Source organism: Rhipicephalus microplus, unplaced genomic scaffold (genome assembly GCF_043290135.1).
Source record: "Rhipicephalus microplus isolate Deutch F79 unplaced genomic scaffold, USDA_Rmic scaffold_272, whole genome shotgun sequence".
Taxonomy (NCBI): Eukaryota; Metazoa; Arthropoda; class Arachnida; order Ixodida; family Ixodidae; genus Rhipicephalus; species Rhipicephalus microplus.
The window spans coordinates 20,201-45,095 of record NW_027464843.1 but is presented as its reverse complement, the minus strand read 5'-3'; the positions used below and the strand labels follow the sequence as shown (position 1 = coordinate 45,095).

General features: G+C 45.9%; 1 protein-coding gene across 1 annotated transcript in view; it reads left to right on the top strand.

The window, feature by feature from the left end:
• The window catches only part of LOC142793055 (uncharacterized), a 186,289-nt gene that overhangs the window by 150,325 nt on the left and 11,069 nt on the right, over positions 1 to 24,895 (top strand). The window contains exon 7 of the mRNA XM_075885730.1: positions 18,726 to 18,867. Within this exon, the coding sequence (XP_075741845.1) occupies positions 18,726 to 18,867 (142 nt within the window). The remainder of the gene's footprint in view (positions 1 to 18,725; positions 18,868 to 24,895) is intronic.

Genomic DNA, 24,895 nt, shown 5'->3' with positions numbered 1-24,895 from the left:
TTTGATGTGAAATCCGTAGAGATTAGGGAGCATTGGTGAACCCCTGCGTGGCGACGAATGAGATTCTTGTTACGGATTAACCTTTAATCCAGTTGTTGTCATGCTACAGTAACGGTCGGGAGAATTCTGTCTCTCTTCGAGGAAGTTTTTTTTCTTCGTGCTTAAAGGTTCCTAGCCGCGCTTAGCACTCAGGTCCGCAGCTGCAAAGTTCTACCCTACTTTTCTCACCTGCCGCGTTTTGTTTGTAGAACGGTAGAGTACTCGTCAAAGTATACTGATATCGCCGATCTCGGGTTATCTTTAGTCTTTCTTTAATGCTATTAGGGATTAACAGATTTGCCAAATCGTCTCTACATAGGCTCGGTTCTTTACTGTCCGATTTTAGAACTGTGGCGTATTTCTGTGGCTATTAGGTCTAAAACAATACCTCTGTAGTAGTTTTGCGGTCGTTATCTGGTAAGCTTCTAGCTATACGGTGTGAGAGTTGTTTGTGAACATGTGTATACACACGTACCCTCCAAGAGCCGAGTTGGCTAGCCGAGTCGTTGTGTCTGCAGAGTTATAATTCGCTAACGTACGTTTCCGCAGACGTGCATGGAACCATTCGTTTGTTGCTGAACGCCGCACATTTATCCGTTGAGTGCTAAGCTGCAGTAGACTGCGCCTGTTCTGGAGCAATAGCTTTTTTGTCGTTCAATACTACGTGCATATTTATAGCGTTTTTCCGCAGCCTGACTATTAAGAGCTCGCACCGATCGCTTTGTTTCGTGAAGTTGCGGTCGATGTCGACTCGATTGTGAGAGCCAGTTGGAAATAGAGCTTAGCAGGGGCCACAACTCACTGACGAGAATAGCTTAATCGTGGTTTCAGCTCTCGTTTGTTCGCATTTTTCCTATTGTACGAGTCGCTGTTTGTCTGTTAGCCGTTATTACATTAGCTTAAGTGTGCGCGAGTGGCGTTTCTGTCACGTTGAAAACTTGGAACCTGCCTATGTGACTCGCAGTTGAAGTTACCTGCAACAAACTGTATTCGTGTTAGGCAAGAAAGCGGCGTACTGACTCTGCTTTGCTTGTGGGTAGTTTATAAGAAAGTGTTGGCTACAATAAATGTTCACTGTTCGGTTTGCAGCTATTGTCGACAAACTCTAGCGTAGTGCTTCATCTCTATCTACCGCTGCGACGCTATTGAAATTTGCTAGTCATCCGCGAGGGTGCTTTGCATGTTTTCTACAAATGTTTAATGGCCTCGCTTTTCCCATGAGTCCTGTATCTTGTTTGCTTCTGGCGCGCCGATTTGCGAGCCTACTTTAGTGAAACCGGTTGACTTCGCGAAACTTGTTAACTTGTACGCTTGTGGACTTTGGTGTTTATGACTTGTTGGCTTTCTCACCGTCAGAAATATTGAAGCAACTCCTCATTTGCTGATACAACCAAGTTTCTTGCGATTCCGGCCCGATTCTGGACCAAATAAGTTATTTCTTCTTCTACGGTTTTACTCGCGAATGGTATCGACAGGACGCGATTAAAGCGCACAGATAGCGCGAAATCGCGGAGCGTCCGAAGGTAAACTAACAAACTCGTACTTGTTCCTCATTGTCTCAGGTCTGAAGCTTCGGATTTGGAGACTCGATCGTGAAATCCACCATCTCGACCATTTTTTTTTTTGTTTCAACCGTGGGACCAACCTAGTTCGCTTGAAAGGCACTGTCACGTGGTACCGGAGAGCTCGCGGTCTCACGTTTAATAGTACCGCTTAGGACATTGCTGTCGGCTTAACATTTGCAATACCGCCTACTTGTCTGGTTAGTGTGTCCGCATGAGTCCATCGGTTTAACCGTGGTCCTGCCTAATTATATCGTGGAACAATAGCGTGGCTTCCCTCCCATCACTGCCAGAGACATGTAACTTCTCTTCGTGTGCGGTCAGTGCATCGCGTTCGTCGCAGCGTCATTGTAGCACCCCGCTGGACTTATCTAGTCCGTTCTTTCGCACACTGCAAGAAAAGAGCTCGATCTTCAGTAGGAACGAGTCTGTGGCGCCTCAACGTACGGGCTTAGCCTTGGCATTCTCTACGCAATACACGCAATGCGATGATATTTCGTCGTTTCGCTCTGTTTCAAAGGAAGTCTTGTCCTTGAGTTGCGCTACTTCCCACGTGGAAGAAGTTACCGCTCTGACGAAGTGACTCCCGAGTCGGAACGAGTATCAGCGGTAATGTAAAGATACCCGTTTCTAGACAGTCTGACGTTTCATTGTGCTACTGGAAACTGCTCCGGAAACTCTCCGTTTGTTCACGAATGTCGCTGACGAAGACGAAGTTATCGTTTTGACCAAGTCACACCTGAGCCTGATGACATTCCTGTCTACTTCAAGATATGGTCCTTGCTGCTCTTGCGCCCTTTTGCGAAGCAAGTTTTGGCCCTCAGGTCGATCTAGGGTTGTCCAGGTTGCCCGAGTTGAGAGGTTCTCTTGGTTACCTCGTTGTCACCTATTCAAGGTTTCTTCCCGAGTAAACTGAAATCGCTAAAGCAGCAAGCAGTGATTAGGTGTCTCGCCTGAGTGATTGGGAACTCCGACAACTTGTACCGCTGCGCGCCATCCCCTGTAGCCTTTGCTGTGCGGAACTGTTGGAGACGGAACTTGGTTCACTCAAACGACTTGATGGGTCTCCTGACTACTGGTGGAATCCTCTGGCCCCGCGTTTCCGCTGATTCACCAGACAAACGATCATTGACGTTATCTGGCGAGTTGCAGAACTCTCCTCCACACGACTGCGTGTTTGCATTTGCACACTCCTTTGGAAGGAAGACGTTGACGACATCGGAACGTCGGTCACTTCGAGTTTGAAGGAAGAACGCCGAAAAAACAAAAGTGCACGTTTTCTGCTGTAGGTGGCCACCAACTCGCTTGCCCTGATGGGTTGACTGCGTTACAGCCGGGTGTGTATCAGCAGTATCGCGCTTGCGTGTGTGTTGCAACCTGGATGAACATACCAGTCGCGTGTTTCTTCCAAGATTCTGCATGTTGAAACCTAACAACCCTGCGTTGTCGCCAATGCCGATTACCGGTCATCACTGCGTGACTGTCAACCGTTGCTGCCACGTTTGATGCGAAGTAGTGGCCATGGCCCGGCGTCTGATGCGCAGGGACTGGTTTGCCCCGTTCCACCCGAACAAGGTGAGAAATTTTGTATAGTGCTCACGGTAAGTGCGCAAACCCCGTACCGTCGTGGTCAGCACACGTATCTTTAATGAATTCTTGGCCGCGCGAGTTCCTTAATGTGTTCAGTAGCTTGATGAGACGACAAAAGTAGCTAATACAGGTCTTGCAGATTAAAAAAAAAAAAAGCTACGCCTCGGCCGGTGCAGTAGTCCTGTATGGTGAGTACAGAACTACTTCACCGTCGATGTTGAAACACTCTAATGCATTATTGTAAAAAAAAGTTGCCCTCAAAATAGTGGTTTTACAGATCCTACGTTGAGCTATCAAAATGACAACACAAATTTGTACTGTTTTCACTGACGTAACTTCCTTCAAGTAAATGGTGTCGTTGAAGTGTGGTGGACCCCGAAATAAAACTTCCGTGCTAACGTTTATATGTGTTGATTTATTTTTGCATGCTGAATGGGGCCGTGGGCCACGTCATACCTTGATGGCTTTTTGGCAGTGGTCTTTGTATGTTGAAATTTTATTCGATTCAACACGGCATGCGTCAAACGCGAGAGTAATTACAAAATTATTTAGAACGAACCATAAAACATTGACTCAAAGCCGTTTCATGAGCACACCTTTATCACTGGTGCCGCGCTAGCTTGCTTGGCCCATCGAGGGTCTCGCTTTCTTTTCTTGTCGAGCGCTCGCAGGTGCGCTACGGTTCATCAGTGCTGGAAGTAGTTCATGGCTGGCGCTCGGCTTTACCTTATTGATATTCTCCCCTGTCTTCTTCCAAAAATTCTTTTATCATCGGGTATTCTCGCGCTTCTTTCTTGTCTGTTTCCGAATTCGTCTGCTTCGTTCGTCATTGGTCGGTGCGCAGAGCCGGAACCGAGTCTCTCATTGGCCGGCACTCCGGCGTCACGTGACGGCTCTTTCCGCCGATGCTATCACCGCGCTGTGTTTGATCGGATCGAAATCGGTGGTTTGTTCTTCGGCGATTTCTTTTTGCTCGTACGTGTCTCTAGTTCTCTTAATTTTTTTTTCGGCAAATAGAGTAATGGTGGTCGAAACAGACGACATAAAGGGGCAAAACAGAAGCTGACGCTATGAGAGACCCAGAGGTGAAGCAGACGAGCACAATAAGCAGACGACAAAACGAGTACGCTTGGCTGCCGTCTGTTTTTTTTTTTAAGTCTAAAAGAAATTCTAGGAGGCGCCTAATTAGATCAGCAGCAATAAAACAGTTTTGGAAATACAATAAATCATACAAGCGGCATATTTACTTATTGAAACTAACTAAACAAAGCAAAAGAATGCAGCAGGTTTCTGTTTCTATATTCCTTTCTTGTGAGACAAGAAAGGGCTCGATGCTGCATTCCGGGATGATCAACCAGCAGATCGCACAAAGTAAGCTATGTATGCGTGGGCACTCGAAGGGGTTATAGAACCGGGAATTAGACCGGGGAGGGCGATTTATGGAAAGCCCGCATATAAAATGTCCTTGAGAAGCAAGATTGGGCAGTTTGGCGTAGCCCCCCTAAAATCATGCAATTACCAAGGAACTTCGTCAGTAAACACATAAGGCTTGTATATATGTGCTGTTATTTCAACGTGTTTGCTTAGATTTGTCGGCATAAAAATAGCATTCGTCGGTCTAAAAAAAACGAAAAAAAAATCACCACATACCGCAGAGTGAATGATGAGTGGGGCGAAACTTTGGAGGGATTTATTGGTAAACCGTTTGTCTATCTATCTTTCTGTCTGTCTGCCGTTCGCACGCACCTGCTGAGCAAGTAATCGAACTAGGCGGTCACGTACGAGCTAGGAGGGACAGACCCACGGCTCTAAGAGCTTCGCCCCTAAAAAAAAAAAGCGATTCAAGCGATTTGGAGAAGGGAGTATTGGTGTTTTCTTAGTGGCACTCTTTGTTTCTCTTCCACGCGCTCCGAGAGGAGCCCTTACTTATTTGGTTTTCCAAGTATTCAGAAAAGTCCTAAACAATACAACGTAAGATTTTTCGCGTTCAAATGAGGAGTTATATGACATTGGAGCATAAGTTTACTTATGGTGAGGGCTACTTATCTATCACGATAATTGAAATTCATTGATTTCCTCCATTGAAAGAGCAGGCGGTTTTTTTTTGTGTGTGTGTGTGTGTGCTGTGGACGACAGTGGCGGTACCTGGCGGAGCGGATCTCAACCACGCATCTCTTCCCACGTGACCTTTGAGATCTGCTTGGGCGGCACTACGAAACGCTAAATTAACCGAGAAAATGAAACAAAGAAAGTGCCGATCCACGTTCGAGTCCTACTGGTAGATGTGAGTCAATGGTCAGGCCCGCCTCGCCACGCCGTGGTAGTCTAGGGTACTCGGCTGCTGACCCGCAGGTCGCGAGATCGAATCCCGGCTACGGCGGCTGCATTTCCGATGGAGGCAGAAATGTTGTAGGCTCGTGTGCTGAGGTTTGGGTGCACGTTAAAGAACCCCAGGTGGTCGAAACTTTCGGAGCCCTCGACTACGGCGTCTCTCATTACCATGTGGTGGCTTTAGGACGTTCAACCCCACATAATCAATTAATCAGGCTCGGCTCAGATATTTTATGTTGAACTGACCGTCCGCGCTTTAAAAGGGGCTCTGTGACACTTTTTGTGAACTCTAATGAAATAGCCTAATAGCGTATCATGCTTTGCAAGTGACACTACGCAAACTTTTTGAGAATTCATGTACTAGCAAAATTGCAAATGTTCGGCGCACGCTGTAATTGCTTTCTCTTTTTTTTCTGGTACCTACGCGCACGCTGGAAGCTTAAGCATAGAGGCATGACATGGAGAACGAAGTTTTGTCTATAGTTCATCATGACCTCGAACACCCCCCCCCCCCCCCCCGTTTTTTAGAAAGGGTGGCGTATATTCATTGCGATCGCGAGAGCTCGAGGCGGTAACCCGCGGCTGCCTCGCTATCTATGCAGCCCGCGATGCTTAAATCAGCCAACGGCCGTGGATTTTGGTAAATGGCGCAGCTATTTGCGGTTTATGGCACCATTTGTCGAAAAAAGGGAACCACTTTGCGCCGACTTTGACAATTGATTGTAATTTCCAGACCGCGTGATTCGCTTTAATGTTGAGCTCGCGTGTTCTAAAGAGCCCTCACTGTCGATCTGCTTAAATTTCTGCCAAAGTTGCACGGCGGGTTGGTTGGTTATTCATAGCATCCGTTGTATAGCACTGTCCAGAATGGGACAGAGCAGAAGACGCATAATACAAGCACAGCGCCAACTTTCAACAATGCAGTTTATTCCGATAACTAACAGCACATATATACCCTTATACGTCGCGTAATTAGCCACGGGCTCAAACCAGAAATCGTGTATCTAAAGCAAATCATGGAATACGCAAATATTCTAGTTCTTTCGCTGATAATGATACAGATAGTTTACCAGAACACTTGCTACCATACGTGGCGATAAATTTAGGGTTGACTCTCAGAATGAGCTGCATTGTTAATAGTTAGTGCTGTGTTTTTATTATTCGTTTACTGCTCTGTACCGTCCTAAATGCGCTATATGTCGGATTTATTTCTGACTTCACTCGAAAAGTGTAGGGCCGTTCGCTCGCTTTTCAAGTTCAATTTGTAATTTGGCTGCGTAGTTTCGCAATGTCGGTCGAAATACGTATTAGTCAGTTGTCAGCTTGGACGTGAAACTTTTTTTTCTTAACTACGTCCCCGAGACGAGCCTGTACTGCGTCTTTGCTTAACTTAATTATATCTCGGTGGTGTACTGTTAATTACTCGAGTCCTGCTTAGGAGGGCGAGGAGGTCATAACTAAAACAAAAACAATGAAGGCAATGTTTGCCGAACTTTGGGGCATATTGCGCTGCGCGCATAACGTGAAACAAAACAAAAAAACAGTTGCAGCGAAGCACAGTATGTTAGAATTTCGTTTCAGTTAGCTCATTGTTGGTGTTTTTCATTTTCTCGCTTGAACAAACATATCCCATGACTTTTTCATAGTGCTAGTCTGTCAAACATTCTAAAAGGTAAAAGCAGAGCAAACTAGAAGAGACGAAGTCCGTCTTTTTTAGTTTGCTCGGTTTTTATTTTTAAGCAAACATATGGTCAAGCGAAAAGCATAACACTGTAGTAGTTTAAAAATAAGAGTAATACGTATTTATGTTAAAAGACTGGACCAAGACTATAATAACGTTGCCAATGTAAACAGAGTGCACCCATCGCTCGTATAAAGGAACCTTAATGACAGATTCACGAAAATTATCTGGGCGACGAAAAAAAAAAAAAAGAACGCACAGGGTCCCTTATTCATCCGCCTAAGACCGCTCGAGGGAGAAAGGCCATTTTCTTTCTTTGTTTTTTATTCTGAGTCGATATAGTGATCCTCCTGGGTTGCCCCTCCAGAGCTTTCTCCTCCTAACGTGGTCTTGCATGGCCTCCGTGATTGGCCCACCTCTAGCAAGCTCGTAACGGTGTCATGTGATGAAATCATCATTTGACGGCATAAGTTGTCTCCTCATAGGGACTTCATTACACTCCAATAGTGTCATGACGACGTCAGAAGTTTCCGTTATATGTGACGTTACGATGACCTTCTATGGGGACGTGAGCAAGTAATGACCATTTTTCTCACCGTTCGTGTTGTCGCTGCGGGACTCCGACGCTAAACTTTCGCGCTGGATGAGGCACCCAATAGCTTTTGCCTTACAATACTACTACGAAGCTCTTGGAGGCGCCGCATCGCAAGGTTTCTTTCAATTGGACATGTGAAATTCGTCAATTGCGAGTCGATTGAATAGAGAATTTTTAGAATATGCAGCGTGCAAAGAAGAAACCGAAGTGTACTTCTTCCGCAAATGCATTGTTTTTTTTTTCTTTGTTTTGTTTTCGTGTCTAAGCTAATAGGCACGGTCACTCGTGGACCTCGAGAGAGTAGTACGTAATGTCGTCACCTGATGCAGAAACGATAGAAGGGCTTTTTTCACGCAACGAAAACTTGGGACGTCTGGGGAAAAGAAAAAAAAAAGAAAACCGGGAAAGTTCACTGGGCGAGCCAATAAGAAAGCCAGGCTGGTATTTCTGAGATGCAAGGAGAAACCTGATGCAAACACAGGACACGGTTGCCAGATCGAGAGACGATTTTGATGGGCAGGAAATTTGGAGTGCGAGCTTGAATCCTGAAAAATAACGGGAAGGAAGGAAGGATGAAATAGAAGAAAAACTTATCGAGCCACCGACGAACAGTGGTATACAAAGCAACTTAAGTCAAGAACCGCCCTGTTCTTTCTTTTCTCAGTATTTTTTGTGTTGTTTTCCTTTTTATGTCTGTTATGCAAACTTTTCCGGGCGATGAGCTAAAGGAAGGGCGGTGGGATAAAAAAAAAAGGGGGGGGGGGTATGGTATCTTCACGGAAGTGGAAAATTGGGAACGGAACGGAGGCAAGCACTGCGATTTGGGTGTTGTGGATAAGCGGGTAATGCCAGGTATTAAAAACGAAAGAAAAAAATCTTGCTCGTGTACTTCGTTGAAGGAATTCGAAGATTGATCACATGGCGCGAAACTTGTCAATGAGCGAGTCGTGTGAGGTTATCAATCTATCTATTTGTATGTATGTATGTATGTATGTATGTATGTATGTATGTATGTATGTATGTATGTATGTATGTATGTATGTATGTATGTATGTATGTATGTATGTATGTATGTATGTATGTATGTATGTATGTATGTGTATGCGCGCATGTATGTATGTATGTATGTATGTATGTATGTATGTATGTATGTATGTATGTGTATGCGCGCATGTATGTATGTATGTATGTATGTATGTATGTATGTATGTATGTATGTATGTATGTATTATAGCGTATAATATTTCAAGTCGTGCGGTATGTTTCTTAATGGTTTCTTCATTCAAGCACAGGGCAGGAATTTTAGCTCGGAGGATATTGGGAACCGAAAGGAAGCGTTTGGAGGGGATGATTACCGGAAAAGAGGAAATTCGGGATGCACTACGTTTCGGATAGTATCGGCCGCGACGAGATGTAAAAGGCGAATAAGAGGAACCGGTGGCTCCCTCTTGCGGAGCAAAAATTGTGCCGGGTAGAAAGGGCGTGTGAAAAGGGTGACCACAAAAGCATCGAGAATGCAATCTGGGAACGTGCAAATAACAAAATAGATAAATAAAAAAACGAATGCAGGCGAGCGTGACGGGAAAGAGGAAAAGCAGCCTATGGAACATCGAAAAATGGGGAAAAAATAGAAAAAAAAGATGGCGGAGCTGTCATCGCTGCCTTGATCGGTATGATCCCTTGCCGCAGCAGGCTTTTGTCGTCTGCTTTTTTTTTTTTTTCGCCTGTCGTCTGTCTGCTCTCACTGTCGTCTGTTTCGAGCTTCGCGTGTTTAGTTACGTGCACCACCGCGCCGGCCGAGGCCGTCAGCTATTTTGCCGCCCATCCAATATATAATTCCAATAACTCTGTGCAACTGCGCGTGCCCGTGCCCGCGAGAAGCAAGTCTGTATCGCGGGTTCAACTATGCATATTAGCCTGAGAACTCTTGGCCTAGTTCCCTTTTATCGGACGACTGCTAATGAAACGCGTGGACTGTGAATTCGTTCGTGTTTTTTTTTTCACTGTATTTGTCTTTAAGTGGCGACAAACTATGTACTAAACACACTCCGCTCGTACTTATGGACACATGTACATCGTACCTTCGTTCCTTGGGTACGAACTACACATGTCCCTACTGTGCGGCCAGTGTACTTGTTTACGTCCTACTGTTCTATAGTAGTCATGCCACGTGTGTTGGGACACGATGTAGACACAGGATGCGTGTGTACTTGGGCGCGCGTTGTGCACCCTGAGTGTTACTCCTGTCAACTCTGATTTTTTTATTTATTTTATTTATTTATACAATACTGCAGACCAATTTAATGGTCCAAGCAGGACGGGCAGAAAAAAAGAATGTTCACGCACATACAATGCAATGCAAAAAAAAAAACAATGAAGCAACAAAACGCAGAATTCGCTTAGAACTACAAAATAAACAAGCCACGGTGAAACCGACTTTTCGCACAAACATAGCAGGGTTTCCAATCCAAATAAAACTAGAAAATCACGCACAACTTCAAGAAACATTGCTAAAAACCCGATCGTCAGTAATTAAAAGTTTCTAAAATGATCGTGTAGGGCTGTCATAAAATTTTTACTAAAAATTCTTTCTGGCAATTTATTCCAGTCATTTACCGTGCGTGGAAAATATGAAAACTTAAAGGTATTTGTTCGGGCAAAGAATGGGGATAAACTGTGGCTATGTGTGTGTCGTGTTTTCCTCGTGGTGGCCGGACTAATGAATGGAGTGGGTGATAATCCAGTCTTACACTTAATTAGGGATTCCATAAAAGCTAAGCGGGCAATTTGGCGTCTAATGTGTAGTGGTTGGATTTTATTGAGTGTCATGATACCTGACGGAGAATCACTTCTTTTATATTTATTATAAATAAAACGAACAGCCCTCCTCTGAACGTTCTCCAATTCGTTAACGTTTTTGTTCGTGTACGGGTTCGTGTATTTCGGTTAGACATTGCGATAAATGCTCGCGGGGAGCTGATTAATGTGTTGATAATATTGCTCCTCATTTCTAACTGTCAGCTACGCAGCTTTTCGGCGCACTGCACCGAACTCTGTCGTAAGCTCGGGACACGTGGACAGACGGCAAGAGCACGCACGCACCCGTGTGCTGCACCGTTGGCGTGCTTTGACGACCGCTGTACTGCCGACCCCCTTCGCCTCACCTCGCGTCGCGCGTCCGTTCCATCACGTGATGTTTTATATCTGTCTATTCTGCAGCGTCGGTTGATGGCGCCTCCCTCGAATTTTCCCGTTTTATTCCCCCTTCGGTATATTGGGGGAACACTCGGCTGGAGGAAGGGGGTTGGGGGACGTTATGAGATATGGCTCACTCGAAGTACTTTATTTTGTCTCTTTCATTAGCACTGCTCCCTTCTTTTTCTCCGTACACCTTGTCTTGCAGCGCCCCCCTGTGAAAGATATCGGCAAAATCATCACGGTGGCTGGTGTGTTTGTCGGTATGTGCGCGCGCCTACATCTACGGGGGGCGGCGTACTTACTATATGAAAGGCTGTCTTCGCGAACGTATGCGTATGGTCGAGGGCCACCAAACAGGCACGACAAACTGGATCCCTATTATGCCCAAACAAACGCGCACAACAGCCCGCGGTCTGGGCTGGTCTTTCTGTATAGGGAAGAGTGTTAATGCGGTAATGCTAATGCTCCCCATAGGCCGACCATCCAAACTCGTGGCTGTTTCTGACAGGAACCTAGTAGCTCACGCGGTTTCGGCCATCCCTTTTGCGTGGTCCGTCTATCTATATAGCGTGCGTGGGCTTGCCCGGCGGGCATCATTGTCTGCCAATCTTTCTTTCCCGCGCCCAAGACCAACCGGGCGAGCTCGTTTATAGCGACGTCCTCGGGGAACGTTATTTCAGCCTCAGCGCGGCTGTTGTTCATTTTCACGTTTTGCTGGGTTTGCGCCCTCGGCGGCGGTACGTTCCATCGTTTCGAGCGAATTTCGTTATATCGAGATGCTGCGTCGATCGCTATGATTGACGGGGCGTGCAGGCGCCGCCTAGTGCCGATCTTGCGAGTCTCTTCTGAAGCAGAGTTTCTCGTGATTGGCATTGCCTTCAGCATTCTTCCACTTTTTTTCGTACGCGTAGCACTGGGATGCCCTGCTTTGAGTGAGCCGATCCTCAACAAGATGCCACCCCTCTGTCTGACGCATTAATGCGATGAACTGCGGCGACCGAAAGCGTTTCGCGATAGCCTTTTTTTTTTATCACTTCTTTAGTATGCCCCCACAGAAGCGGCTCTGCTGCCAAGAGCTTGTTTTCATATTCAGCGGGATAGCCTTAAAAATGCCCATTTACGGCTTTTAGAGAGACCACAGAGGTGCAAGCGTGATCGAGCTGTGCAAGGGATGCTGAAGATGATCTCGGGTTTCTTAGTTGTGTGTGAACAAAATGAATCGTGAACATATATACCATGCTTACACTACAAACATACTTGGATTTTTCTTGCTTGATATTTCTTGGTATTAATTAAATCAGTGTTTTTTGAAGTGCTAGTGGTGTAACCTGCTTTATTGTCCGAAAGTAAGTTCAGATAATTGCGATATCATTTCATATTCATGTACCACTAATTGGGCCATAGCTACTCACCTTTTACTCGCTTTTTTTCATTTTTTTGTTCATTTAGTCCTTATTTGTCGGGTTATTTCAATTTTTCAAATGGTCTAAGCCGTTTTTTTTTGTTGCACTTATGATTGTTAAACTTTGACTGTATTTAGTCTATATTACGTTTATTTCTTTAACTTATTCCACGTTGTTGACAGAGTCGAATTTTACTTGTACATACTTAACACATTTTCTGACAGGAGGCCCCCCTTCAGCCAAGTGCTCTGTGACCTCCTTCTCTATACTTATGTAAGCATGTATGTTTTGTACGAAAGTTAGTAAACAACTTAAACTGAAACTGAATTATAAGGACACTGTCGGCGGAATTTCAGTATCTACATAGTATGCATGAAACTCGCAAGTATAGTAATAATCCCGAAGAAAATATTTCCGAAGCGCGCGTCCGGGTGTTTATTTTACGAGCCCTCCTGACTCCGCAGCGGGACGCGTTAAACGACTCACACACATATCCAGGGTCATACTATTGGCGAGCTATTCACCGTTTACCGTCGGTGGTAACCTATATATATGCCGGGCCGCTTTGTGGTTCTCGCTGTTTTCCCATCATTACTGTGTGGCCAGATTGGGCAGTGACGTGTCGGTCTACCGGTGGCGTCATATACGTGACGTTTTGGCACAGGTCGCGTGACTCGCACGAATTGCGACGGGCGCAATTTCCACTGCTGTGCTCATCGGGATATGGAAACGTGTTACGCCACTGCACAATAGTGCCGCCTTCCTTGGCGTTGGAAAGAGGGAGGATCATTGTAGCGGTGTGTCCGGTTACTGACGACGTTGACCAAAGGTGAACCCGCTTTAAGTCCTCTGCGCTTATTTCTCTTCGTATTGCGAATAGTCGAAAAGAGAAATAGGGCGTTGTGGTTGAATTCCTGGCTTCGATCTTCTAGATCCGTCCACCATCTAATACCATCGTCTGATCTGTAGCGGAAAGGAAACGCGTCTGAATTGAGAAGCGTTCGTTTCTTTTCAATGTGGAAGCTTTAGAAAGTCGCTGTGTAGCTTGATGTCGACTTCTGCATAGAACGACCATGTGAACTGTATACAGCGAGGGCGTGTTGCTGACAGCTTTGAAGGCCTCCCTTATTTCTGTCGCTTACTTTTTTTACTATCCCTTTTGATTCGATTATCGTTTTTCGAAATCGAGTGGCACTTTCGCCAAGTGCCCATAACTTAGTTCTACATTCTTTCACGTACGCAGTGGTTCTTCCTGCCGGAAAACTGCGTGGTTTAAACATCTGCTGTTTTACACACAGAAATTAAAAATCGCCTCAGCGTCCCGAAAGCCTCCAGGGAGCGTCTTTTCATTATTAGCAACTTTCCTTTTCTTTTAAAGTCCAATGCGTGGTGCGTTGTTTTTTCTCTTTACTGCCGCGTTTTACGTTTCGAAACTTGTACAGTATATGATTATGGAGTCTTTATACTACAAACCAACCCTATTATTGAGAGACGCTGTAGTGTGGAGGCTCCGTGAATATCTACCGCTTGGTGTTCTTCAGCGTGCGCCTAAATGTAAAAGCACATGGGCTTCTAGCATCTCACCTCCAACGGAATATGGTGTTCACAGTTTTGGTTCCATCCCGCGACATTCATATCAACAGTCGAGCACGGTAACCACTAGACCTGCACGGGGGTTGTACTTAGGAACCCGCATGGTGACCGCTATTTGAGGACGTGCGCACGCGGCGCCATCTCTCGGTGCACTTCGGATCGCCGTAAGTGAATAGTTAACAGGTTCTGAAAAATTATACATGAAATTCAAAAGTGGTAATAAATATTCGCTCTTGGTTATTATCATACTTACCTACTGTACCCGGAAAGTTTCTTCTGATTTGCCCGGGAGACTCCCGTATACAGAGCTAACCTCAGGATTCTACGACCATGGCCAGAAATCTCCCGAAAAGCAGCGTTTGCCCAACCGCTGAAGAAAGGGACCGATGACAGTGGTTCCAAAATTTTCTGGTGACGCACCAGCGCGTGGGGAGAGCGTTTTGCAAGTCTTTCGCCCCAGTACACCGGCTTCATATGGAAGAGTGCAAGACGCCAGTGTACTGCGGTCTACTAGCTGGCACGCAACGCAGCTTATTTTGTTCTTTAATAATGGACGCTTCTTACACACTCTGCATATTTACTATTGCTAGTGTCATCGGTGCCGTGTAAAATATTTGTTCGGAATCATTTATGGCGGTATATGACATTTCTGCAGCCCCGAGAATCTACAAATAAAACGTTATCCAATGTCCTATGTTCATGAGTTTAAAAAAATACCACGCAGAACTGGGGCGACGCAGGAATCTATACAGATTCCTTTTCGCTTCTACAGATATGTTCTACAGATACGCTTCTACTGCTAGAAGTATTTCTAGCTTTGATGGTGTTGTAATTGATGTATCAAACGCAGTGTAGGCGCTACCTACGGATGGATTCGCTCACGTACACGCGATACGGACACAAGGCGACGTACATAAAGCATAGCGTCGCAATTGTTCTGTGCGTGTTCCTGTGTGCACCGCCGCGGTGGTCTAGTGGCTAAAGTACTCGGCTGCTCACCAGCAGGTCACGGGTTCGAATCCCGGCTGTGGCGGCTGCATTTCCGATGGAGGCGGAAATGATGTAGGCCCTTGTGCGCAGATTTGGGTGCACATTAAAGAACCCCAGGCGGTCTAAATTTCCGGAGCCCTCCACTACGGCGTCTCTCATAATCATATGGTGGCTTCGGGACGTTAAACCCCACATATCAATCAATCGTGTTCCTGTGTAGTGTTATTTCTTTCCTTTCCCCCCTTTTCTCTCCTTTTTGTACGAGTGCACTACACAAGCCTCTTCCAAGGAGCCAGGCTAACCTTTCCGCACAAAACTTTGCCATCATTTTCCCCTACACTGCGCTGTTATACACCGGCTGAGCACACAGCCAAGCACCGGCTCGGAGATTAAGGCGCTCGCTCGGTCGCTCGCTGCTGCTGCTCTCGTGTGATCCCTCGTGCGTGAGGATGCGGTGTTCTTTTTCTACATTCGCGAGACTCATAAAGCGCCAGCGCCAATACAACGGCACATTTATTTTCTGATTTGATTGATATGTGGGGTTTAACGTCCGAAAATCACATTTATTTTCTGACTTAGTAGAACGGCGTGGTGGTTGCCCGGTTACTTCGTCTCGAGCTGTGAACGTTGCGTCCTCTATTCAGAGTGTCGGAGAAAACAAGCGTTCTGCGAAGCAGTCGCATTCTTGAGAGGCCTCACTGACGGAACTTAATGTGTACCTTGTATACACGTGTTAAATATGAACGCGTCAGCAGATACCTGGTGCCTCGCATAAAACGCACTCTAAAAACGACCGGAAGGATATATACTGAGCGCTTCAGCTAACTCCTGTCATACTTCCTAATTTCGGGCTCTCTCAAGAAAAACCTGAAAAAAAAAATAAGCATGACAACTAGGTATCTTAGTTCGGATGAAATAATCAGACGTTCAACAAGCGTTACAACTTTCCTATTGCACATTTATCGTTAGACCTAATTTTTAAACCTTTAGTTAATCAACATTTGTTAATTACTCAGCTTATGAGTTTATTGGGTCGGCAAATAGAATGGATTACATATTCAAATGTTTGTGAACTGGCGCTAAAACTGTTGCATTGAAGAGATATTGTGCTGCATTTATAACTTATGAAACGAATCAAGCAATCTTTGTTAAGTAACGAGCTTGGTGGTGTGGAAAAATATTGTGCTGTGAGTGCCTCAGTAGAACGCTGGACCAATTCGATGAGCCGATGAGCGTAGCCTTTATATATATATATATATATATATATATATATATATATATATATATATATATATATATATATATATATATATATATATTAGTACAGCTTGAAAGAACCTGTCCTACTTTGTGGTGGCATCCGTTGATACAGGTAAGCTGAGCACTGAAAAGCGTTTGTGACTATGGACGTAGCTTTTTATACCTTATTTTATATTTTGTACGTATGTTGTCGTGATGTAATATAAAACGGTTATTCCTACAAAATAAAGAAAAAAAACCAGACTGGCGAAATGCTTCATAACACTCGCAACACAGCATGAAACACCGCCGCTGAAAGAAGTGGTAACGTTTTCAACCCGTCACACTCGAGTAGTAATGTACTACTCGCTCACTCACTGTTAACACGCTAAGCAGTGTATACCTCTGTAAGAGAAAATGTTATGGAAATTTAGTAACCGTCTATCAAGTGTGTATGAATGCTTCGATTCGACATAATGTAGCAGCGCGCTAAAGGTGACCAGCAAAAAGCATCTGACGCAAGAGATACGGAACACTATGGTATAAGCTTCATGAACGAGTCTGCATGGATAGGGAGTGCGCTCTTGGCAGCAAGTTTGTAATTGTAATAATGGTGCAGAAATCTCTAAAAGTCTTAAGCTTGCAAAGTTCTCTGTGTCTGCATGGCTGACTAATGCATTCGAAATTCCGACCTCATTTGGCCTCGCATAGCGGAATCCATCACCCTCAGGTCTATAGGTGTCCAAACACCCCGGAAAAAAAAAAAAGCTTTGTGGGGCGATAATCCTTGCACCGTGCGTAAAGCTGCCTTAATTAAGTTCCGTCCGCTACTGCCTGAATTAGCAGGTAAGGCTCGACCGCTGCTTACGCCAGTCATTAAATATCAACATCGGGCGACTGGCAGGATAAAAGTGCCCCCTGCATTAATAAAGAAGACCTGCTGATGGATGTGGCCGCTCAGCCGACGGTCGGTTTAAGCAAAAACAAATAATCATGTACTAGGTCAGGTTGTTTTCGGTATAATAATAATAATAATAATAATAATAATAATAATAATAATAATAATAATAATAATAATAATAATAATAATAATGTTTATGTCCAACATGTTCATCTCAAATGTTGCATGTCAAAGAATGATACGGCTAAAGGTAGATTAACTGCCTGAAAATGGCCCTACCACCCAAGCACTGTTCAACAGGGTTCCGAACATATATATCTACTATTCAACAGAAAGCCAAAGCAGTAAGAGGGAAAAAAAACATGACACAATGCTGTCAGGAACAGTTAATGACAAACATAAAATAGTTTAAACAAATGTACCGTTTTCTTATCACAATTGTCGTACACCACATAACGCTTGAGGCCCTGCTCATACTACGAAGGCACACAGGACAAGAAATTAGATTTAACGGCAAGCTTAAACACAGATTTTGACATGGCTTCATTCACATGATTTAGAGAGAGAGAGAGAGAGAGAATAAACTTTTATTTATAACAAATGCACACTGAGCCTTCCTTGGGTGGGGCCCTCAGTCTAGGGCTCCATTGCCTTGCGCGACCCTGCGAGCCCGCTGGACCAGCTGCTGCTAAGCTGAGCAGTGCAGACTCCCAAGAAGGAGGGGTGGAGATTTAGAACTCGCTGGTGTTTATTCAGGAAAAAAAGGCGACTGCACATGGATTCCGAGACATATTACCATAGACACATTCTTATAGGTGTAAACCTTAAATGAGTCTTTCATTGTGAAAATTGACCGTCAGCGTCGACCGTCGTCATCGGCGTCAGCACGAGTGATGCAAAGAAATTTTCACGCAATGTCTTCCTAGATCGCCAAAACATGTGGCGTCGCAAGGACGTCAGCGTGCCTTCGCGTAACGTGCACTTCATGCTGTAATGGTCGAATGTGCTTCCTTCGTAGAGGGACAGAGTGCTTGACTACATTAGGTGTTGAAGGCTTTCGGAGGGGGCGGGGGAGGATCGGTCAAGAAAAAAAGGAGCTTACTTTTGCCTTTGAGTCGTCTTAGACAAATTCATTAGGGACCGTGTGAGTGTTTTCTCTTGATCTCCATGCTTAGTAGTAAACCACTCTCCCACTCTTGTGATGTCGATAATGTAGCGATTAATACATGACAGGCATTTGAAAGATCGTCAAATATTCGACATCCGGCACGAAATTCGTACAATTCGCGATCGATAATGAATGATGGCATCGTTACTGTTAAGAAGTCTACTTGCAACTTCAGCAGCTCGGAGTCACGCGTGAAATGATCAAAAACAGTGACTACGTCATTGGTAGCGCTTCACGTGGCTGTCGACTTCGGTTCTTGCGGTAGTCAGGCTTGTCAGAATAGTGATAACCGCGTAGTGGCTCGGTTACCGCCTCTGTCCAGTGACGAAAGGTAACCGGCGACACCAGCAAAAAAAAAAAAAAAATCATACGCAGGCAGCTCCTGGCACAACCTTGTGTTCTATTCAATTTTCACTGTGCCACTCGTTTGAACAGCCCACCAGCGCGGGTTTGGTGTATTCCGATGGTTTGGGTGCCATCGCCAGACGGTACTGGTGTGCCCTGGTGGGGACACCAGAACAGTGTGTTGTGTTCCGGTGTGGACCTCAGCCTGGTGTGGTGGCCGACTTCCTCGATGGTACGCGTCCATTTTTTATTTCAGTTAGTATGTATTAACTAGTCCAGCAACAAGTTTTACTAATTCGCTTAGTAGCTATAGCCCAAACAGGTGATTTCTAGTGCATTAAAGAACACAAGACAAGCTATGGCTTACAATAGCCCTACAGCCTTACGTTATACTACTAGTGTGGCGTCGCACGCGACGTTCGTGCCAAGTGAATGGGACTCCGAGCAGCTGAAGTACCTTGCGGTTCCAACATTTAGCCGATATTTTCCAATTCATCAGCCGGTTCTAGCCTAAACATAGCGAACATCGCTCACCGTCGGTCAATGTTGAGCGGTGCTGCAACGCGAGTAAACACGCTATAGCCCATGGTTTCGCCGGCGGCGGTTCTAACTCTTAACCGTTCTCAAATTGCACGGAGGAGGGTTCGCGCTAAGATACAGCCCGGTGCGTAATGCGCAACCGAAAGCTACGAGGCATATTCCGTTGTTCCATACTGTATCGACAGCCAAGCGGTCTGTCGGAGCCGACGGCGAAGTACGCTTTCTGTCTCCCACGAATGGTTGCTCGTCGGGGGTGAATCGGACGTGGCAAATTTACTGCAAACTGGCCTCCGGAGACGAAAAATTCGGCAGGTTGGGCGTGGGTCGATAAGGACGAGCCCTTTCTAACCGGACCGCGCCGGCTTGGGTGAGCTCGCCGTGGGCGCGCGCGACTACGTGTGTGTGTGCACTGTCGATTGCTTCCGGCTGTAGGTCTACAAAAATGGAAAGGTTGAATAGGGCCAACGCGGCTTCTGCACGAAGAGGAGTGGTTGGTGTGCGTTTGCGAAACGCACGAAATGTCGATTATGAAAAGGGAGAGGGAAAAAAGGCGGCAAGGAGGGACACGATCGCGGCGGTCCTTATCGATGCGTTTGCTTGGCATCGACCGCCCCGTGTCATCTTCGCGTGTTTCGTCGTCTCTGCCGTTGAGCTGCGGGTTCGGTTCTGCGCATCGTTCCAGTATAGCGCCGTAATATGGTGGGAGCTTGGTACCGCGTCCGCCTTCCATTCGGAAAGTACCAGTTCCTAATCTCATCGATGCCGTGTACTCGCTCGTTTTTGTCTAATGAGGAGTGGTACCTGGTACTCTATATGGTTACATATACAAAATAGAACCGGCTTTAGTTTCATCTCGCTACAATCATTCAGTCTATCTACTCGCACCGCTTAGCTCGCCCACTCCAGTCACTCGCTTACTACGCTCCACTCACTACGCTCCACTCACTACGCTTGCTCACACCACTCCCCTGACACCGCTCCGCTCACACCTTTAATTCACTTACGCCGTCCGCTCACTCACGTGCTCGCCTACTCACTCACTTCATTCACCCACTCTGTTCATTTGCTCAATCACCCCGCTAGCTAACTCACTCACTCGCTCGCTCGCTCCAGTCACTCTCTCATTCACTCGCTCCGCTTGCTCACACCACTCCCATGACACCGCACCGCTCACACCTTTCATTCACTCCATTCACTTGCACCGTCCACTCTCCCCTTCTGCTTGTCTACTCACTCACTTCATTCGCTCGACCTCTTCACTCACTCACTTACTCACTGCGAAAATTCTCTAGGTAGGGTACAATTAGTCGAGCTCCTGGAGAGGTCAGAATAAATGCTGTGTGTTCATCCATTACTGCGTTCCGGCTCCTCTGTACATCATACGCAATCCAAAGGGCATCATTTTCGCGCACGAATAGGTTCTGGATCGTGAACTAAAAACAGATGTCATTATAAATGACAAAATGCGGAGCATATGTGACCGAGCCTGCAGTGCGTAGCTCTTCCGCGCGAAATCGGTTCTATATCCTTGGTCGATGACTCGATTGAATCGACCGTCCCACGACTGCACTTCTCCGAAGCTCGTACTGAGTGTACCGATGTCTTGTTGATTGACGTCTGTGCCCTCTCTCAGCATATGTAGAGTTGGGTACGTGTGTATAATTCGTCACCATAGCGTGAGAGTGCGCTCGATATCCATCGTGTGCGGAAGTCCGTATACTGAAGGTGGCTTCTCTCGTGTTCACTAATGTTCGTCCTTCGTTTCTGCTTCTCTATCGCTTGAAAACGTGAGCTCTAGCTATATATAAACAGGAAAAATCGAAAGGGGGCAGTTTTCTGCTTTTCTTTTCTTTCTATCTATCTATTTATCTATCTATCTATCTATCTATCTATCTATCTATCTATCTATCTATCTATCTATCTATCTATCTATCTCATTAACAACCAACGCATTACAACTTGTTTCTCTCTTTCCGTGTGTGTGTGTGTGTGTGTGTGTGTGTGTGTGTGTGTGTGTGTGTGTGTGTGTGTGTGTGTGTGTGTGTGTGTGTGTGTGTGTGTGTGTGTGTGTGTGTGTGTGTGTGTGTGTGTGTGTGTGTGTGTGTGTGTGTGTGTGTGTGTGTGTGTGTGTGTGTGTGTGTGTGTGTGTGTGTGTGTGTGTGTCAACGTGATACCTGCACCAGGACTCGCATCGTAAGTCGCATCGGGTGTCGAGTCAGAACGGTGTGAATGAGGGCGAAAAAAAAACGTTTTATATTTGTTTCATAGTCTTGTGTGTGAAACTCCCTCCGTGTTCATTTGCATATGCCAACACTGAGTAATGTTGGCTAACTGTTGGGTAATACCAGAAGGTAGTACTCTCTTGTGTTGGCTCCGTTTGGCTAAAGTGTTGAAATGTGTGCTATTATTGCAATCAGAGGCAGTCAACGGTAGTGCTAGCGCAATCACCTCCAAGTCGGTTATTTGAGATTTTTGTTTTTTCACTGAATTATGCATGTTCGGACGACGTATACGCTGCCTTTTCAATATCGCGTGGAAACAATCTACGTACAAATTACTCCGCTACACACCCGGGTTGTCTCCGCGGTGGTGTTTTGTTGTCGTGGCCGACGCAGTTGTCTGTCACGTCGTCTGCGCACGCAACGCGCTGACAACGCCCTCGCCCTGTCGCAAACGTCATCCATTCACACGACAGGCGTGTCAAAAATCGCATGTTGTTCACATGATGTTCTGTTTTTCGTCTGCGCTATTCTCTTCGTGGACGGTTATAGCAGAAACAAAGCCTTTCGCGATTGCTCGGGGGGGCGGCAAGCTAGCGTGGTATGAGCGCTCATTTTTCAGCGCTGGCGTCTTCGTTGCTTTCTCAGGCCTTCTTTGTACTCCTCGCCGACTCGCGTGCGTCGCCGTCTTACGACGACTTCGTCCGCACGCTCGGAATTCGACTGCTCGCAGCTTTTTTTACCGGCATTCCAGTTGGAAGTTTGTCAACTCGCCAGACATGAAAAAAAAAAGTTCATTTTGTACGCAGAAATGCTGAGACGAGTAGGCGTTTGGATAGTTGTACCACCGCGAATAGGAGTGTGAGGCATCTTTCTCGTCCGATTTCTAAGTATCGCTTCTTTTTTGTTGTTGTTGTTGCTTTAAGTGTTCAAACGCTTTCAAGCTGAAAGTGTCGCTCACGCCGTTTGTTTTACCTGCTTCAAATTGGCTTTCGGTTGTCTTTCCTGTCGGTGAACAACTTGGCAGTCGCATTCCTACGCTGGCGCCGAAAGGCCTGCTTAACGAAACTCTTCCTTACTGCATTCTAAACTTGCGCGCCACCTTTAGAGAAGGCCGAAAGTTAGGAAATAAATGACACGTTTGATCGCCGCGCACAAACAGAATCTCGAAGCACGTCTCCCCACTTTTCTTAAACGTGGAGGACTTTTCAGTCGCACGATGTCGCGCTTCCGCGTAGGCGGCGCCGTCCGCTGCGCATTCTCGCGTTTCGTGCCGGCAAAGGAAGACACCCGCAAAACTCTCTCTCTTTTTAGGAGCCATTAAAGGATGAGACACCACCGAACGTTCAGCAAGATGGGCATGCGCAGTGGCGGAGCGCACTTCTGCCCCGTACGTGGGCGGTGGGTGTATAAGTGGTGGAGCGCGCGTTCGGAATTCAGTCAAGGGTGTCTTTACTTGAATTTCGCTTGACTTGACGCTTTGCATGACTCGAGTAAATGCGATGGAAGCGAAAGCACCTTCAACCAGTAGTGGGGCACAACCCAACGTCAGCGTCCCACCACTCGCTGAAGGCGACTCTTCTCCCTGATTAAATAAAAGTGAAAATAATAAAGACGAAATAACAATTAAGCATTCCGAAACCATGCATACCCAATTACGCAACACTCACTCGATACCCCCACCACTCTGCGACGCATTCGCTTGAGTTCCTCTCGTGGGAAAGTGCGGGCGGCTTTTTCTGTCATGTATTTTGACATTACCAAACTAAATTACGCGTTTGTTCTCTGCACAGAAAGAAAATATCTCGGCACATTCCCCACCTCCGCGCCTTTATCATTTTTCTTATTTTTCTATCGTGTTATGTACCCTTGTTTGTTCGCTTCAGGCCGATTTACGAGAGCGCATTTCTATATCCGCTGTTGCAACGAGTATCGGAAATAACGAACTAAATTATTCGAATGTTATTTATAGTTTCGAATACGTTGCATAAAATGTGGGGGCGCATGAGTGCGTGTACGTCATTGAAAAACAAAGAAGCAATGACGAACTGCGTTGCAAATGCATCAGCATACACATGAATGGATTTATAATTACGCCTATATATGTTTGTGATATTCGCCAGAAATGAAATCAGCGTTCGCCCCTTCACCCCTTCGTCTCTCTCTATCTCTGATTGGAAGAACGTTTTCAGCAGAGCTCTGCATTTTTAGTCCATGAAGGAGTGTGCGAGCAAAGCACCATTACGCCGTTAGCGATCCGCGGCCTGACTGGGGAGATTTCCCGCTCTACGCGAATTATGCGCAACGCATGATCCCTCTTTCTCGTGATGCGTTTATAATTGGATTACGAGCGGCGAGACCGTATACATAAAAGAACCTTTGGCCGCCGTGCTTCTGTCGGGCGCGCTCGTCAGCGCTTGTGTTGAGCTGTTCGGATCGCAATTGAATGAAATGAAAGCCCACGTGGCTCATAGCGAAGGTCGATGGCATTTTGGCGACGAGGAATGCCATTCACACACTCTCTCCGTAGCGGCGCGGAGGTATATTTTCAACGCGCGTGGGCCATTGTCCGCGCTGGAACGCTACTGAAAAGACGGGAAAACAATGGACGATACGCTTATAGGGGGCGTCCCCTAACAATGAGCAACATAGCCTCCCCCCCTTCTCTTTCTTTTAAAGTCCGGAGCACTTTATGGACCCGTGTTGTCGTATGCGGAGATCGTATGCTATCATCGTCGCTTGGCGTAAGACATGGCAAAACCACACGTAGCATAGCCAGCTGTAGCATATTGAGCGATCGCCAAAGTCTCCGTGTGCCTTGGTGGTGTTATTAAGTGTGGTCATTGTTACTATGGCTGAGGAAACACAACACAAACTACGTAAAAAAATTGTATAAAAAAGGCGAGAGAGAAAAAAATAGGAAGAAAATTGGAATCAACAGAAATAACGAGAAATAAAGACGAAGAAAGAGAAAAGAAAAGAAGAAAACCGAAAATAAACCAAGAAAGCTGCCCAGCAATACGCACTCCCTTCAGGCTCGGCACCACCAGGACGAAGCAGACCCCCCCCCCCCCCCCATCACTCTCTCTTTTTTTTTTTTGAAGGGGCATTGCATAGGGGAAAGGTTTTTCTCGTAGGAGTGAATTGCTTGTTTGTTAAGCAAGCGTAACGCTGACAACGTCACGCTTGCTGCGAGAAAACGCGCAAAAAGAAAGTGCGAGTGGCGACGCCACCCCGAAGTTCCCGCACAAGTCGCCGTGACGTCACAAATGTTGACGTCGCCTACTATAGCGCCTACGTGGTTCCCAAGTGTTAAAAAAATATAGTGTTAAGAGGGAGCCAGACCCATAACATATTTTTTTGGAGTGATGTGGCTTAAATACGAAAAAGAAAAGAAAAACAAAAAATATAAACTCTGTGTCGTCACGGGACAGCGGACTTTTGACGTTGATTTTCTCATGTATTACTAACCCTACATAGGGTTGTAATTAATGACACCAG